Source organism: Lissotriton vulgaris, chromosome 11, assembly GCF_964263255.1.
Source record: "Lissotriton vulgaris chromosome 11, aLisVul1.2, whole genome shotgun sequence".
Taxonomy (NCBI): Eukaryota; Metazoa; Chordata; class Amphibia; order Caudata; family Salamandridae; genus Lissotriton; species Lissotriton vulgaris.
The window spans coordinates 75840796-75857087 of record NC_141699.1 but is presented as its reverse complement, the minus strand read 5'-3'; the positions used below and the strand labels follow the sequence as shown (position 1 = coordinate 75857087).

The 16292-nt window shown below is 45.4% G+C and overlaps 1 protein-coding gene across 1 annotated transcript in view; it reads right to left on the bottom strand.

The window, feature by feature from the left end:
• Positions 1 to 501: 501 nt before the first annotated feature.
• The window catches only part of NOC4L (nucleolar complex associated 4 homolog), a 155670-nt gene continuing 139879 nt past the window's right edge, over positions 502 to 16292 (bottom strand). The window contains exon 15 of the mRNA XM_086942729.1: positions 502 to 752. Within this exon, the coding sequence (XP_086798855.1) occupies positions 636 to 752 (117 nt within the window). The 3' untranslated portion in view covers positions 502 to 635. The remainder of the gene's footprint in view (positions 753 to 16292) is intronic.

Sequence of the window (16292 nt, the reverse complement as noted above, 5' to 3'; positions counted from 1 at the left end):
ATAATGAACAATATAGCCAAAGTCACTCCTCTCTGAATCTGCATATGAACAGGGGGTCAAAGGGCACCTCAACACTATAGACCCATCAACTGTTCCACTTGCAAACTTCAGCCCTGGCCTACCTGATCCTAATAAGTACACCCATCACTTAGCTGTGTCGCTCTATATGTCCAACTCTCAGCTGTCCAACTAGAACCATCATGGTATACCTTTATCCTTCTCCCAGCTGTTGACTTACAGCACAAACATCCATCTATTTGCTGGGTCCCTAGCATCTCACATGCCAGTCTGTTCATATGCCAGGAGTGTTACCCATACATAAATTGCCCATAACTGGTAGCACATTTGACATTCCCACTGTCGGCTGTTTTTCGAAACACCACCCGATACCACCAGGACCTCCACTTTCTGGTCTAAGCACCTTCCCATGACAGATATATTATATATGTAATAATCAGAAAATAACACTTTCAAAATAAATCAAACCACTCTGGTGGATAAAAAAAAACACATTTAATTTGTTTTTTGGCTGCAATGATCCAAAACAGCTCTCAACAAATAGACCCTCCTCTCGCTTTCAAGCACTTGACTCAATATAGCCTTCATATGCTTGACACAAAGCATGTCTAACACACCTACTCCAACACAAAATGCACCGAACAGATGTCACCCTTCTTCCCAAACAATCCTCGAAAAGGTTCAAACTCCAATGGTACTCGCTTCACTTTTTTCTTCAGTTCTCTTTCAAACAGCTAAAAGAAAGAAAAAAAAATTACAAGAATGTGAGATGTGGAACGGTGTGTGCTCAGGAGACGATAGACGCTTTTACAGCTGTTTTATAACAACAAACAACTTAGAACATTGGTATACTTCATTTGCACAGAATGTATTCAGTATACCCCATTTATAGACAATCCGTTCAATAAATACAGTTGTGTAATTTAGCTGCATTTCCTTTATTACTATACAGGTGTGTAATAAAATTCTCATCACCTTCAGAGATCTGTGCTTAACCACCTCATTCCTCACCTTATAAGCAAACTCTTTGCACTCATAGTTAAACGCTGTTTTGAACAGTGGTTGATGAATCTACATAAAGACTGTAGCTTGCCATACTGGCATTACTTCTGTGTCTGTGGCTCAGGGCAGATGGCTGTTCGCTTGCCACTGCCACTTTTAATTCTGAGGCTCATGGCAGAGAAAAGCAAACAAGGCCCATCCGATTAATCTTACAGGTGATGAAAATACGGTGTATAAAAGTTTGAGGTGAAAAATATGCTGCCCAATCGTGCACTATAAATGTGAATAAGTAACACCCAGAAGGTGATTGTGATCCAAGGGTTTGAACAGAATCAGTTAAAAAGTTAGAATGAACATGACTCATTAACAGGTTCAATGATGTTACACAATACTTGGACCACATAATTTGATACTTTTAACAAAAATGGATTTCCATATGAACTCTACGTCACAAAATAGGACAACAATGTTCCCTAGATAATAAAGAGAATGACGTTGCCCATTTCCTTTCTATAACTCATTACTTTCAGTTGCATCTTTTGCTAAACATGGCCAGAGTTAAAAACCTATTCACAGCTGAGGAAGTGTATTAATGTTTCATGTCAATACAAAAGCAAAAGACAAGTGAGTGAAGGCATAAAGGAACAGAGGAATCGAAAATGCTACTTACCAGTATGAATCTGTTCTTGGCATGTAGAGCTGCAGAATAACAAACTTGTTCATAGATCGCCATCTGGTGTTGGGCTTGGATGTTTGCAGTTTGTTGTTGTCTTGGAAAAAGTATTTGTAGTCACTAGATAGGGGACTCCTCCCTTGGACGATACTGCGCATGGGCATCGACTCCATCCTCAGATTGTTTTTCCCCAGGATGGGAAATGATAGAATTTGTAAGAAACAGAAAAGATGTCCATGTGTAATCTATCTAAGTAAGATACCACTGGAACAGATAGAGGCACCGGGGGAGACGGGTGGGCGTATGTTATTCTGCAGCTCTACATACCAAGAACAGATGCCTACTGGTAAGTAGCATTTTCTGTTCAAGGCATATGAGCTGCAGAATAGATATTTGTGCATAGACTGTATAGCAGTGTTCTCCCCTAGCGGTGGTCACCCGTATCTGTTGCAAAAGTGTTTTAAGAACAGCCTGACCTACAGAAGCCTGTTTTCCTGCATGTCTACACAGTAGTGTTTGGTGAAAGTGTGCAACATACACCATCTTGCTGCCTTACAAATATCATCCAAGGGAATGTTCCCTATGCATGCCATGGAAGCCCCTAGTTTGCGTGTTAAGTGCGCTCTAGGGGGAATTGTTAATGTGCGTTTTGCTTTCTGGTAGCATATTTGAGTACATTTGACTGCCCACCTGGCAATTCAAGCTTTGGATATGGGGTTTCCTTTAGGAGGTGGCGAGAAAGCTACAAACAGTTGGTTTGTTTTTCTAAAGGGTTTAGTTCTGTCAATGTTATAAAGTATAGCTCTTTTTACATTAGTATGTGAAGCCCTCTTTCGGCTACACAATCTGGTTTTGGGGGAAAAAACGGGCAATTCCACAGATTGAATAAGATGGAAAGCAGAAATTACCTTGGGAAGGAATTTTGGATTTGTTCTAGGAACCACCTTGACCTCGCTAGCTATGGGGGAGAATGACTTTGGGCTCCCTCCTTTGACTATCACCCACCCAGCCGGAGTTCGGGCTAACGCGCCCGCGTCTCTCCTGACCTTACATTCCCTCTCCCCCTTCCCCCAACCCTCCCCCCTCTCCGCTTCTACTCTTTCCAGCTTCTGTCCTCTGCCCTCACATGCCCTTGCCCTTTGACCCCACCCTGTTTTTCTGTGAAACTCTTCCCTCGCCACTTGAGACTGATCTGTCTGATGCCCGATGGAGCTACCTGGTTTAGCTATAGGGGAGATGGGCTGTGGATTCCCTCCTTAGTCATCACCTACCCAGTTGGTCTTTAGATAGACTTCCTTTCGTCTCTACAGCTGTCTCTTCCCTTATCCTCACTCTCTCTCCTCCCTTACCCCCCACTACTTTCTCTCTCCTTTCTCTCCTCCCCTGCTGACTGTTTGATTTAATGTTTACTTGTTGCTCTTTTTCTGGTATATTGTTGAACCACATTGTTGCACTTCCTGTCGTCTCCTCCCGCATCCTCCCTCTATTTATGTCTCTCCTTCCCTCCTCTCTCAATGTATTGAGACTGAACTATTTTTTCAGATGCCCAATGGAGCTACCTGGTTTAGCTATAGGGGAGATGGGCCGTTTATTCCCAACCCAGTCGGTCTTTAGACAGACTTCCTTTCGTCTCTACGGTTGTCTCTTTCCTTATCCTCACTTTCCCTCCTCCCCTATGCCCCACTACTTTCTCCTTTCTCTCCTCCCCAAATTGTATTGCTGATTGTTTGATTTAATGTTTACTTGCTGATCTTTTCCGGTATATTGTTGAACCACATTGTTGCACTTCCTTTCGTCTCTCCTGTCGTCTCCTACCGCATCCTCCCTCTATTTATGTCTCCCCCTCCCTCCTCTCTCAATGTTTTGAGACTGAACTATTTTGTCTGATGCCCGATGGAGCTACTTGGTTTAGCTATAGGGGAGATGGGCGTGGATTCCCTCCTTGGTCGTCACCTACCCATTCGGTCTTAAGGCAAACTTCTTTTAGTCTCTCCTTATTGTCTCTTTCCTAGCTCCTATCCTCTCTCCCTTGAATCTCTCCCCTTGCCTGCTACACTGCCTACCCCACTGTCCTTTGTGCCCTTTGACTAAGCACTCCTTCTCCCCTTGTAGGGGAAAGATCCAATATTTATACTCTGGAGTCTCAGCGAACCCGCTGAGTGAGTCCACTGCGCCAAGGGAGCCACTCACACTTGAGGTATGGTATGGCACCCCTTGCCAAAGCACTCCCTCTCCCCTTTTTGGGGAAGGATCCAGTATGTAGGCCTTGGAGTCTGAGACCCCTCTGAGAGAGTCAACTGCGTAAAGAGAGCCTCTCGCAATAAAGATAGGGAAGGGATACCACTTTCCCTGGGATCACAGCTTACTGGACTTTGGACGTTGCCTTGACTCGTCTACCGGTTTGTGTCCCCGTCACCCTTCCCTCCTCTCCCCATGCTGTCTCTCATCCTCCCCTCCTCTTTCCCGCCTTCATTATCTGTCTACTTCCCCTGCTCCAACTCCCCTCCCCTGAATCTCTCCCCTTTCCTGCTTTTCCCCTTACGTATTTGTGCTTATTGTTTATCTCGACCTTACAAGGAACTATGTTGCCATACTCTAAGAACTGTGTAACCTTTGTAACAATGTAACCTGTAACTATGATCTGATGCTCATGTAAAGCGCTCCGATACCTCCGGGTCTAGCCAGCGCTATATAAAACTTTAAAAATAAAAATAAAAAATAAATAAAAATAAATATGATGGATTTGTGAGAATGGTTCTTGTATGGTTAAAGCCTGGATCTCATTTACTCTTCTGAGAGAGGTGATTGCAACTAGAAAAGTTACTTTTCATGTAAGGAACTGCAATTCGCATTTGTGTAGTGGTTCAAATGGGGGACCCATGAGTCTAGTTAAAAACAATGTTTAAATTCCACACTGGAGAGGGTGGGATTGTGGCTGGAATTATCCTTTTAACCTCCTGGGGCGAGCTCTCTTTTGAGTCGAGGTACCGATGGACAGAGCGGGGCCTCCTTCCTGAGCAGCCCGTCAGGTAGAGGTGAGGCAGGGCTATCCTACAATTGAGGATACCTTGGGTATAACCTGAGAAAAGAAGGATAAACAGGAATACCGGTGTTGTTTAAACTTTATTATTTTCACATTTTGCAGCAGCAATAGCACGATTATATCTGGTCCTGAAGAAAGCCACTGATACAAAGGTTTGATCAATAGGCTGAAAGATGTTGACCACAAAGTGACAGTGGTTGTATATCCATACCACTGTGCTGTCTCATTTTAACCCCGTCAGATAGAACACATTAATAAAACAAATGTCAGTGATTTCTGTCTAGGCAGTTTTAACTCACCTTCTATTCTTTTTTCACACAGCGCTGCAAACCTCACTACACTCATCATCTCACATATGGGATTAGTATCCATCCCCTTACCAACAAAACATCTCTGAGCTCCTTCCTTAAACTCCGAAGTAGCAGCTCCCAGTGTTGACTAGGTCTTCTACACTGGTAAGGAGGACCCATATGATGAAGCATGTCACCCTTGGGTGAGTGAGGGTTCTAATCCTTAAGGGATGTCTTCCCCTTAATGATAAACATCACTTAAGTCAGTTTCGAGAGAGGCAGGGCTTTACTGCATATGATGCTTTCTAACACATGAATGAGACTACAGGTGTGTCTTTTGGTATATATAATTATCCTTTTTTAATGCCTTCCATGAACGATTTGAAAGCAGGTACCCTAAACAATGACAAATGTATCTCTTGCAGGTAAGCAGCAAGGGCAGCAAGAGGTAGTCTTATGGATGTGTATGCTGGATTACATCTTTGTAGCTGCAGTAAATAGCAAATAATGTTTTGAATTTAAGCATCTAGAGGGTCAATTTTGTTATTGCAGGAAATAACAAATCTTTTCCATTATCTCTAGTAGGGTGTCTAGCTTCCTTAATAATGTTCATGCAATCCAGTGGGAGGTTGAGGTAACCGAACTCTAGTACTTCAGGAGCCAGATTGCCAGGTTCAGTTAAGCTGGATCTGGATGCCTTATTTCTCCATGGTTTTGTGTGAGAAGCTTTGGGGAGAGCTGAAGTTGTTGGCGAGGAACTACTGAGAGTTCAAGGAGTGTTGTGAACCATGGTTGTCGGGCCCATGTTGGAGCAACTAGGATCATTTTGAGAGACTGTTGCTTGAGCTTTCGCACTACTAATGTGATGAGCAGGAGTGGCGGAAAAGTGTTCTCAAATTTGCCTGACCAGTTCACCTATATCGCATTGCCCTTGGACAATGGGTGTGGATACCTGGCGGCGAAGGTTGGGCATTTTTCGTTTGCATGTGTGGCAAACAGATTTATGTCTGGGTGGCCCCACATGTAAAAAAATTGATGAAGAACTTGAGGATGAAGTTCCCATTCATGTATCCGCTGTGTCTGACGACAGAGCAGATCCGCAAATCGGATTGTGTACCCCTGGAAGATGTTCTCCATTAGTCTGCTATTAGCAGGTTTGAACAGGACGCAGAACCCCACCTTGCGGCTGGAAGTTTTTGATTAGCAGGCTGCGGGCGGTCTGGCTAAGACGAGAACAGAAGAATTTCTTCTGTCTCAGGAACGAGGGACGTGATCTTGACGTCTTTGAAGACGAAGCGCAGTATATTTCTATACGCACACGGAAACAAATCTGGAGGTACTTCCTGAAGGTAGCTGACTCTAGCAGCACCGTTGACAATATCCGTTCGCTGATCAACAAGATATTGTGTTAAAGTGGGATACTATTATTTTAATCCTGAGGAAGGTTTTTGGCTTTGAACATTTATATGCCATAACCGAAACGCGTCAACGCAATTTTGTGGTGGAGAAACACTAAGTGATTGAGATAAGAAACTCCTGTAATTGCGAAATTGAATGTACAATTTGGAGTAATATCCATCAATCTATTGGAACTGGTGCCCTTTTCTCCCCTTTTTAATTGGAATTATTTTCCTTATGTATTGTCCCATTTTGCGTATAATGAACTTATGATGTGTCACAATGTTCTGTCTTTTAAATTGTTTTTAAATTTACCAAAATAAAATGTACATGTTTTTGTATGACCGTTTCATGTTTATCATTAGCTGCTCCTAGTTTGTGAAAGTGTATGAATTAGTGTAAAACTGTGGTTTATTTTCAAGTTCACCCAAAGGGGAAACTTTGACAGTTTGTCTTCTGGTACCCCACCCCTTTGGATTGTTTGGGTCCCTCTCTTTTGTTAGAGACTGCTAGAAAGTATATCCTTTGGGGGATGGCCCATCGCCATATATTTTGCACTAGTTGGGAAAGCTGCAAAGAATGTTTTCCTCCTTGTTTTTGTATATATATGTATATATAATAAATACATTGCTGTCATATTGTCTGTGCGGACAAGGAAAGTTTTGTTGATGAAATGTGTTTGGAATGATTTTAATGCTAGAAAGATTGCCAATAATTCGAGGTGATTGATGAGGAGCAGCTTTTGTTGAGGTGTCCACCTGCCCTGAATTGTATGTTTTAGGAGATGGGCTCCCCAGCCGGTGAGTGATGTGGACGCTGTCGGCACTATCTGTGGAACTGGGTCTAGGAACGGCCGCCCTTTGGAAAGGTTGAGGTGTTCCACCACTGCAGAGAGTGATGTGTGCGGCTGTCCACCAACACCAAATCTGAAAGTTGACCGTGAGCCTGGTTCCACTGACATGCTAAGCATTCTTGTAAAGGTTGCATCGGAAGTCTTGCATGAGGTACTATGAAAATGCAAGAGGCCATCATTCCTATGAGTTGCATAAACACTCTAGCTGGTAGTAAGTGCTGGGGCTGAAATTGTGTTATGAGGGTTTGCATACTGGCTATCCTGACTGGATTGGGATATGCACGGGCTTTGGAAGGGTCTATTGTGGCTCCTAGATACTGATGTATGTGGGACAGCTGAAGATGTGATTTGGTGAGGCTTATCATGAGCCCCAACTTGTGTAGCAGATGAATTATTTGGAAAATGTGGTGAACACACTGACTGTATGACTTGGCTTTTATTAGCCAGTCGTCCAGGTATGGAAACACATGAATTTGTTGTCTGCGCAAGTGGGCGGCTACTACCGCCAGACACTTTGTGAAGACTCTAGGTGCTGTGGTCACTTAGAATGGGAGGACCTTGAATTGATAGGGCTGACTGTCCACTACAAACCTTATATATGTCCAGTGAGCAGGGTGTATAGGAATATGGAAGTAGGCGTCCTTGAGATCTAGAGTGGCAAGGAAGTCTCCTTGTTGGAGCAGTGGGAGGACCGGTTAAAGAGTGATCATGTGATGATGATCTGATTGTATGTAGATATTCAGAGGTCTGAGGTCTATTATTGGTCTGGGAGTACCGTCCTTTTTTGGGATGAGAAAGTAAAGGGAGTAAACCCATATGCCTTGATGCTGGAGGGGAACTGGTTCTATTGCCTGCTTTTGAAGCAGTGAGAGAACTTTGTTTGAGGAGCGTTAGATGTTCCGTGGACATTGGGGGGAGTTGTGGTAAGTTCCAGGCAGTAATACGGTATTTGTAAAGCGCAAACTACTCACCCTTATGGCTCTCAAGGCGCTGGGGGCCGTTGTGGAAATCAAGTGAGCTATTGCCTAGAGTCACATGGTGCTGAGCTGATCTACCGCCGGGGATCGAACCGTGAGCCCTATGCTCCCAAGTCAGCTGCCCTGGCCGCTGCACCACACCTCTCCACCACCTACCATACTGGATAATTTGTCTTATCCACCTGTTAGTAGTGATGGAGTTCCAGATAGGTAGGAACTGTGATGTCTTCCTCCGACCGGAGTGGAATGGTCTGGAGGGAGCAGAGGGAAGTAATCGTTTAGTAGTAGGGGAGGTTTGGTTGTTGTTACCTCAACCTCTCCCCTGGTTATGGTTTCCCCTGTACCCTCCCCTAAAATATCCCTTGTTGGGGATGTTTGCGTGTGAATCTTGTAGGAGGAGAAGGTAGTGTCTGTGCTAATGTTTTTGGATCGGCCCCTATAAAAGGAGCGAAGAAAGGAACCTTGTGGTGTCTGAGATTGTAATGCTCCCATAGATTTTGCTGTGTCGGTTTCTTTTTTCATTTTTTCTTGAGCTGTCTACACAGCTGGGCCAAAGAGGTGTTCTTGATCGAACGACTGATTTAAGATAGGTGTTTGCACTTCCTGTTTAAAACCAGAAATGCACAACCATGCATGTCTGCGAAGTAAGACACTGGTGTTAATAGAACTAGCTCCTTGGTCTGCTGCATCGAGAGCACATTTGATGGATGCATTTGTAATTAACTTGCCCTCCTGGACCATTTCATTAGCTTAGCTTTGTATTGGTCAGGTAGATGTTGAATAAGATATTCTAGCTCATCGTAGTGAGCTCTGTCATATCTGGCAAGCAATGCTTCTGCATTAGCTATTCTCCAGTGATTGGCTGCTTGGGAGACAACCCGTAAACGTGATGCATTCATCAGTTTAGACTCTTTGTCTGGGGGTGGAGCATCAACAGAGGTTTGGGAAATAACAAATTTTCTTGCATTGGAGACCACTAAAGAATCTAAAGGGAGTTGTCCCTTAATGTAGACTGGGCCATTAGGGGATGGCTTATGCTTTTTATCAATTCGAGGACCGTAACGGTCAGAGGACGCCGAAGGCATCGAAACTTCCGAAAGCGGCTGAATGCAGCGCCCCCCCCCCCCTGCCAAAAGAAGACCGGGAAGCTTAAGGAAACGCGGCAGGAGCAGGAGGTAGGAGACCGCCGTAAACTCTAAGCGGTGCGGGGGACAGCGGGGAATCCCGTAAGCGAGCCGCACCTACCCGCCGTCCTGCTGTCTCCCGGTTTGATTGTCCGTCCTCCCGCCCGCCTGTTGCAGCCATTGACGCTGATGCGAACTGGACCGTGAGCACCCTAGAGCTGGGTGCTGGGCTGGGCGCTGGGCATTGGGCGCAGGCTCGGGCACGGGTGTGGGTGTGAGAGCGGGCTCAACTCCTCAACTGTCCCGCAGCGGTATGAAGCGAATTGGCTTAACCAGCAGCGCCCAAAATCACAAAAGACACAGAGGGAGACAGTGAACTGTCCGGAATTGTGCGAGTGGGTACAATCCTTTAACTTGCCCCTCAGCCCTGCAGCAGCAATAAGTGATTTTGTCCCAATCGGCAGTGCCTTAATCCACTAAGGAAACGTCGGGTGGTGCAAGTGCCGACCAATTGACAATTTGAACAGTTGGACTATTGAATAATTTCTGAACATAGTGCTTAATCGAACTTAGTTGAGCGGCTGTAACAGCAATACCTGCTGCAATCCCTTGCTGCAATCCCTTGCTGCAATCCCTTACTGCTACCAAACCTGCAGCCTCGAAGGGGGTACAGTTGGACAGCGGACAGTGGTAGCAGGTGGTGTGAGCGCAGGAAGTAAAGGCATAGCGCTGTGACAACACTCCCTGAAGACCCTGAAAGTCCTTCGTATTACCACCATCACTAAAATCTACACTAGTGGCAAGTCCAAACTGCCTCATAGATAGCTACTGCTGAATAGGGAAAGAGGGTCAAAACGTGAATCAGCAGTAGTCGTGATACACACTGCACCCCGCCTGGTACAGGGTGGGCAAGCCACGGGGGGTGATCTGCGTGCCCTCTCAAGGTCCTCAGTGTTAAACAAGGTGCGAGGCTGTAAGCACCCAAGCCAGTACCAGGAAATTTCAGAAAACACCAACTAATTAAAAATCTAACAAAGTAAACCACCTGGGAAACAAAGATGAGATCTGGGAAGCTGAGAACAACTCCACTTAGAACCACCAGGAAGAAAGTCAAGACCAAATCGCCCACTCACCTTCAACAAGCTGGCCCACTTCCCAGTTTAACATCCCCTACCTATCCAATTTTTGGAACACTGAAACATTCCGGGAAGTTTGCATTCATGAAGGACCCAATGTCGGTGATTTACTCTATGTCGGCAACCCCAAATGGTCTACAAAAACCTATGACGCCGAACACTTGTAAAACAAAGTCAGAGCAAACGGACATGACGGTTCCCAAACCAGCCTCAAGCACAACGCCGAATGGAGTTGAATTGAAGCACAATTGCGTGGATCTAACCCATGACACAAATATACACATGATGCAATGTCAAGCCCAAGTCCACAGGAATAATACTACATCCAACCCGCCAAAAGGACTTGACGATGTGAATTCATTAACAACAATGCCAGCATCAAAAAGACCCCTCGACACCTCTCTGGAAGGACACACAAGCAAAGTAATACCTAACAACAGTGGAACAAACTTACCCATGATTGAAAGTAAGTGTTCAGTAAGCACAAGGGATAGTCCCTGCGAGAGGAATAGCCCTCACAAAATCAATTGGAGTGACTCCCTGGACAAGGCTCATCCTAATAACCATTCAACTCCAAGACCGGTTCCACGCCCAAACAAAGATCTAAAATCTAGTGCAGCAAAAACAAAAGACCAAAATCTGGTAAGTAAACCACACATAATAATGAATAACAATGAAAACATTGCAAGGCTCAGGAGCTGTTCTTCCATTAATGCAACCAGAAGTGATATGGACCAAACCAGTACAAGCGATAAACTACTCCTTGCTAAACTGGAGGACCAAGTAATAACGATTCATGACTCACAGTCAGAAGTTTCATTAAATACAGGTCGAATGAACAAAAGCAAAGTAAAGACCCTTAGTAGAACAAAACCGGCATCAGATAATGAAATGCTTACATATGCAAGACCTTGTGACAAGGATGGTCCAAAGAAAGCATCCATATTAGAAATATCAAGCTTATCCTCATCAGACACTGCATCAATAGTAAGCAACCCAAAACTGGAACAAAATCGAATCCAGGCAATGAAACACACCTGGATATCTGTACTAGTCAAAATAAAAACCACAGCAACCAACCAGAAGTTGAACAGGACGTAAAAAGCAACCTGGAAGCCATTTTGACTCTCCATAGCGCGCTGGGGTGCATATTGGAAACGTCCATAAAAACCCTCAATATGCAATCAGATAAACTTGACATACAAATACACTTAATGGGCTCAATAGCTGAACATATAGCTGGCATAAATAAAAAACATGACACTATGGCTGGCACATTTAACAGCTTCATGGAGCAAGTTTGCCCAAGTATGCCAACCCAGCCTTGCACCTGCTATCCAATACTAGACAAACTGCAGGACTTGCGGCACTTACTAAAGGATATCCTGAAGGAATGCAAGCAGGCAAGTCAATCTACTAACAATATTCAACCAAGTGGCGATTTGATCTCCTTTGACCATCAAGTGACCCAACCAAGCGACGCAAGCAAGTCTAGGAACGTAGAGGCAGCTCACAAAGCTGTTCCTCTACAACAGCTGACAGAAGGAAATGATAATCAAATCAACTCAGGCATAATAATAGATGAAGGAATGGGTAACACAAATGTAAAATCCAACATTCTTTTGATAGGTCAACCCACCACCACTAAAACCCCCACAATTGATCAAACTACCAAAATTGACAATGGGACAAGACTCACCAAACGTCAGAAAAAAAGGGCCAGAAAAAACAGAAATCAACAACCTAGATGCGAACCTGAAAACAAACAGAGCATAGCAAACTTCCCCATTTTTGATCAAGCCAAATCAAAAATAAAAAACTGGAGTGTCACCAAAAATGATTCACCACAGTTGACGATAATGAAAGACAAAAAATATAACGATCAGAAGAATGAACTTGACTGCAGGACAGAAACTCTTAGCAAACAAGCACAGAAAAATCTGTCCAGCAGACTCCTACATGCAGCAGTAGTCACCTCCCCAAAAGTCTTGGAAACAGGGAACCTTCCAATTACTGACCAATGTAATTCTATTGGATCAAGTTCCTCCTTTGAACAAGGAGTCAGCCTTGAAGGTCAATCAAGTATTGATAAACAACAAGAGAGATAGGGAGAGTCATGGACACTCTTAGTCCCCAAACTGTATTAGACATCAACAACAAAAGAGTGTTCCTGTTCTGATTAAGGTGGAAAGAAGCACAGAGCACAAGGAACCAACAAAGCCCATTTGGTTTGTTAAGATAGCCCTCACTCACCGACCTGGTCGGTGACTTGCTTCATCATCGGGCCCCACCGGGTGTGACCGAATGCCACCCCGGTGTGCTGCGACGCCAGAATTACTGCGGAGCTGGTCTTGTGAGGGTGGGAGGGCTATGTGAAAAATTACGTGAATAGTGTGAAGTGGTGAGTTAAAATTGCCTTGTATGTATCAAAAAATTCATTTAATCAGAGATCATCAAGGGCAAGGTTAAACAAGCATTTACAATGCAATGGTTTCGCCTTTGGAAAAGTTAGAGTTATTGGCATTGTAAATGACAAAATTTGTATTTATGTGTTGGTTTTGAAAACAGATAAATAAATGGCATTGTCATTTACATTGCCATTAGCTTAATCTCTGCAGTCACTCTGCACTCTCTAGCACTCCCTACTCACTCTGCACTCTCTAGCACTCCCTAGAACTCCCTACTCACTCTGCACGCTCTAGCACTCCGTACTCACTCTGCACTCTCTAGCACTCCCTACTCACTCTGCACTCCCTATGCACTCTGCACTCCCTATGCACTCTGCACTCCCTATGCACTCTGCACTCCCTATGCACTCTGCACTCCCTATGCACTCTTCACCTTGCACTCTGCACTCTGCACTCCCTATGCACCCTGCACTCCCTATGCACTCTGCACTCCCTATGCATTCTGCACTCCCTATGCACTCTGCACTCCCTATGCACTCTGCACTCCCTATGCACTCTGCACTCCCTATGCACTCTCTTTGCACTCTGCACTCCCTATGCACTCTGCACTCCCTATGCACTCTGCACTCCCTATGCACTCTGCACTCCCTATGCACTCTGCACTCCCTATGCACTCTGCACTCCCTATGCACTCTGCACTCCCTATGCACTCTGCACTCCCTATGCACTCTGCACTCCCTATGCACTCTTCACCTTGCACTCTGCACTCCCTATGCACTCTGCACTCCCTATGCACTCCCTATGCATTCTGCACTCCCTATGCACTCTCTATGCACTCTGCACTCCCTATGCACTCTGCACTCCCTATGCACTCTGCACTCCCTATGCACTCTCTTTGCACTCTGCACTCCCTATGCACTCTGCACTCCCTATGCACTCTGCACTCCCTATGCACTCTGCACTCCCTATGCACTCTGCACTCCCTATGCACTCTGCACTCCCTATGCACTCCCTATGCACTCCCTATGCACTCCCTATGCACTCCCTATGCACTCTGCATTGCCTAAACATAGCTGATAATTCTGACGTATTTGTGACCAATGCAGTGTTCTTAATGCACATAATTTTTCATTTCCAGTTGTTTTCTCAGCTTTATTTATTTCAAGCACGAAATACTCATTTGATTTATCGGACCACGGGATGCAGAAAGCTCGGTGGTTTAACACACTTTAGTTGTTTGTGTCACAGCGAGTGAGTCACACATGACGACTCAGCCTTTCATCCTTCAGGGCTAGATAACATGAGTATCAAAGTCACGAGATGCGTTATAAGTCTATTTTCTTTTAAAACAACAGGAGGAGCGGGAGGGTGGCGGGCAGGCACACGGACAGCGGGAGGCGGGCGGGCAGGCACGCAGACAGCGGGAGGGGGGCGGGAACGGACAGCGAGAGGGGGGACGGGAACGGGGACACGAACAGCGGGAGGGGGGGCCTGTATGAGTAATGTACGTTCCTCTCAGTGCAGACAAGTGGCCTTGTAAACTGTGCAGCCAGTGGCATTCGGTGCAGGCAGCCAGGGCCAGTAGAATACACGGTAATAATGTGCGCTCTGAGAGCCCTTCAGGCTCCGTCTGTATTGATCCTCCTGGCTGCAGGAAAAACATGAAGCACACGGACAGGGGGGGGGGGCGGGAATGGACAGCGGGGGGGGGTTGGGAAGGCTTCCTCCGTTGGCGGTCGGCTGCGGAATGGCCAAAACAAACCTGGACAACAACAAAAAATAAACCCCGCCCACAGCCGCAATGACGATGCGAAAAGGGTGGAGAGGGAAGAAATCGCGGGAATGCCCACGAATCTGGTCCGGCCATGACGGACAGATCTCTGTTCCAATGGCTAGCCTCCATTTATGGAGCTAGCCAATGGAACAGAGGGGCGGATTCCCAAGCCACTCTAGTTCTCATTAGGTTTTCACCTGCGTGAAAAGCTGCTTCCGCAGCTTTCACTTAGGCGAAACCTAAAAAGGGAGCAAAGGGAGAAATCCAAAGGGTTACAAGAGGGTTAGAGAACTAGGCAACAGAGAGGCAACAGAAGGAGAAGGGAGTGAAGCAGGGTAAAGGAGAAGGGAGTGAAGCAGGGTAAAGAAAAGATGAGAAGGCTTTAGAAGAGGTGTAGGAGCTAAGAAAGGAATGAAGGGGAAAGAATGAGAGGAGATAAATGAAGTGGAGATGGGTGAAAGGAGGAGGACAATGGGAGAAGGAGGGTGCGGAAAAGGATTAAAAGAATAAAGCATGAACGTGTGTCTAAGGCTTGGAGACATACAAAAGGAGGAACAAAGAGGTAGGCTGACGAAATGAACACAGCGCTGAGTCTAGAAATAATGAGGGTTGTGCAGTTCACAATTTTCACCCTTCAACAACGTTTCCCGGTTTCCTTGGTTTCTCCTCTTAGGAAGATAATGCTCTCGTCAACAGAACCTAGCCAAGCCAGTCTTATTCGCGCTACTTTCTTATGAGTCCTAATTCCGTGCCGAAAACGAACGCAGACATTTCTGTGCAAGTGTGCATTTTGCAGGAAAGAACATCAAATTTCTTATTTACAGAGTATACCATTGTTTTACCAGTATGTGTCTACGGTTAACAGTCTGCGAACTTAAAGTGTCACCAAAGAACCGATTTTCAGGCTGAAGTACAGTATTTTATACACATTTGATAGGATTAAAAAAATATTTGCACCCACACCACTTGCAAGAATAACACTTAGGGTCTGCCGTGTACGAAAGAGCCAGGTTCAGCACATATTTGTACTGCGATGTGCCGAGCTGCTCCTTCTGAGGTTGAAGGGGTGCGCAAAGCCCTCGTGCCTCTACAGGTTGCAAACCTTCTGCCGCACACATCATTGGGAAGGCATTCAGCTTATTTCTCCATGCGAGCAGTTGCGAAGGCTGGGGTTATGGCTTGCATGAGACAGCACAGCGCCTGTCTTTTATTTCGTTTTAATTGCAGCCCCTGACGTAATTAAAACAAAGTAGGCAAACTGTGAATGGCACCGAGAGAGAATGTAGCGCCTCCCTCCACCTAGGGCTGAGCCCACATTCCGGAAGTGGAAGCGGTCCCTCATGGACGGGTTCCACTTTGTAAACCCAATCCCCTCTCCTTTGAGGAGGCAGCGTGGCATCATTGGTTTACTAACGCTACGGTGGTCGGAAAGCACTCCCGTGAGTCTCAGCACATCACGTAATCGGCCCTTGCCTACAACGAATGCATGTGACCTTGTGCAAAATGTAAATGGCCCTCACGTGAAGTTCTTCAATACCGTGAAGTCAAGTTCGAGCCCTATAAAAACTACAGAAAGTGTGCAAAGAGGTAAGACCT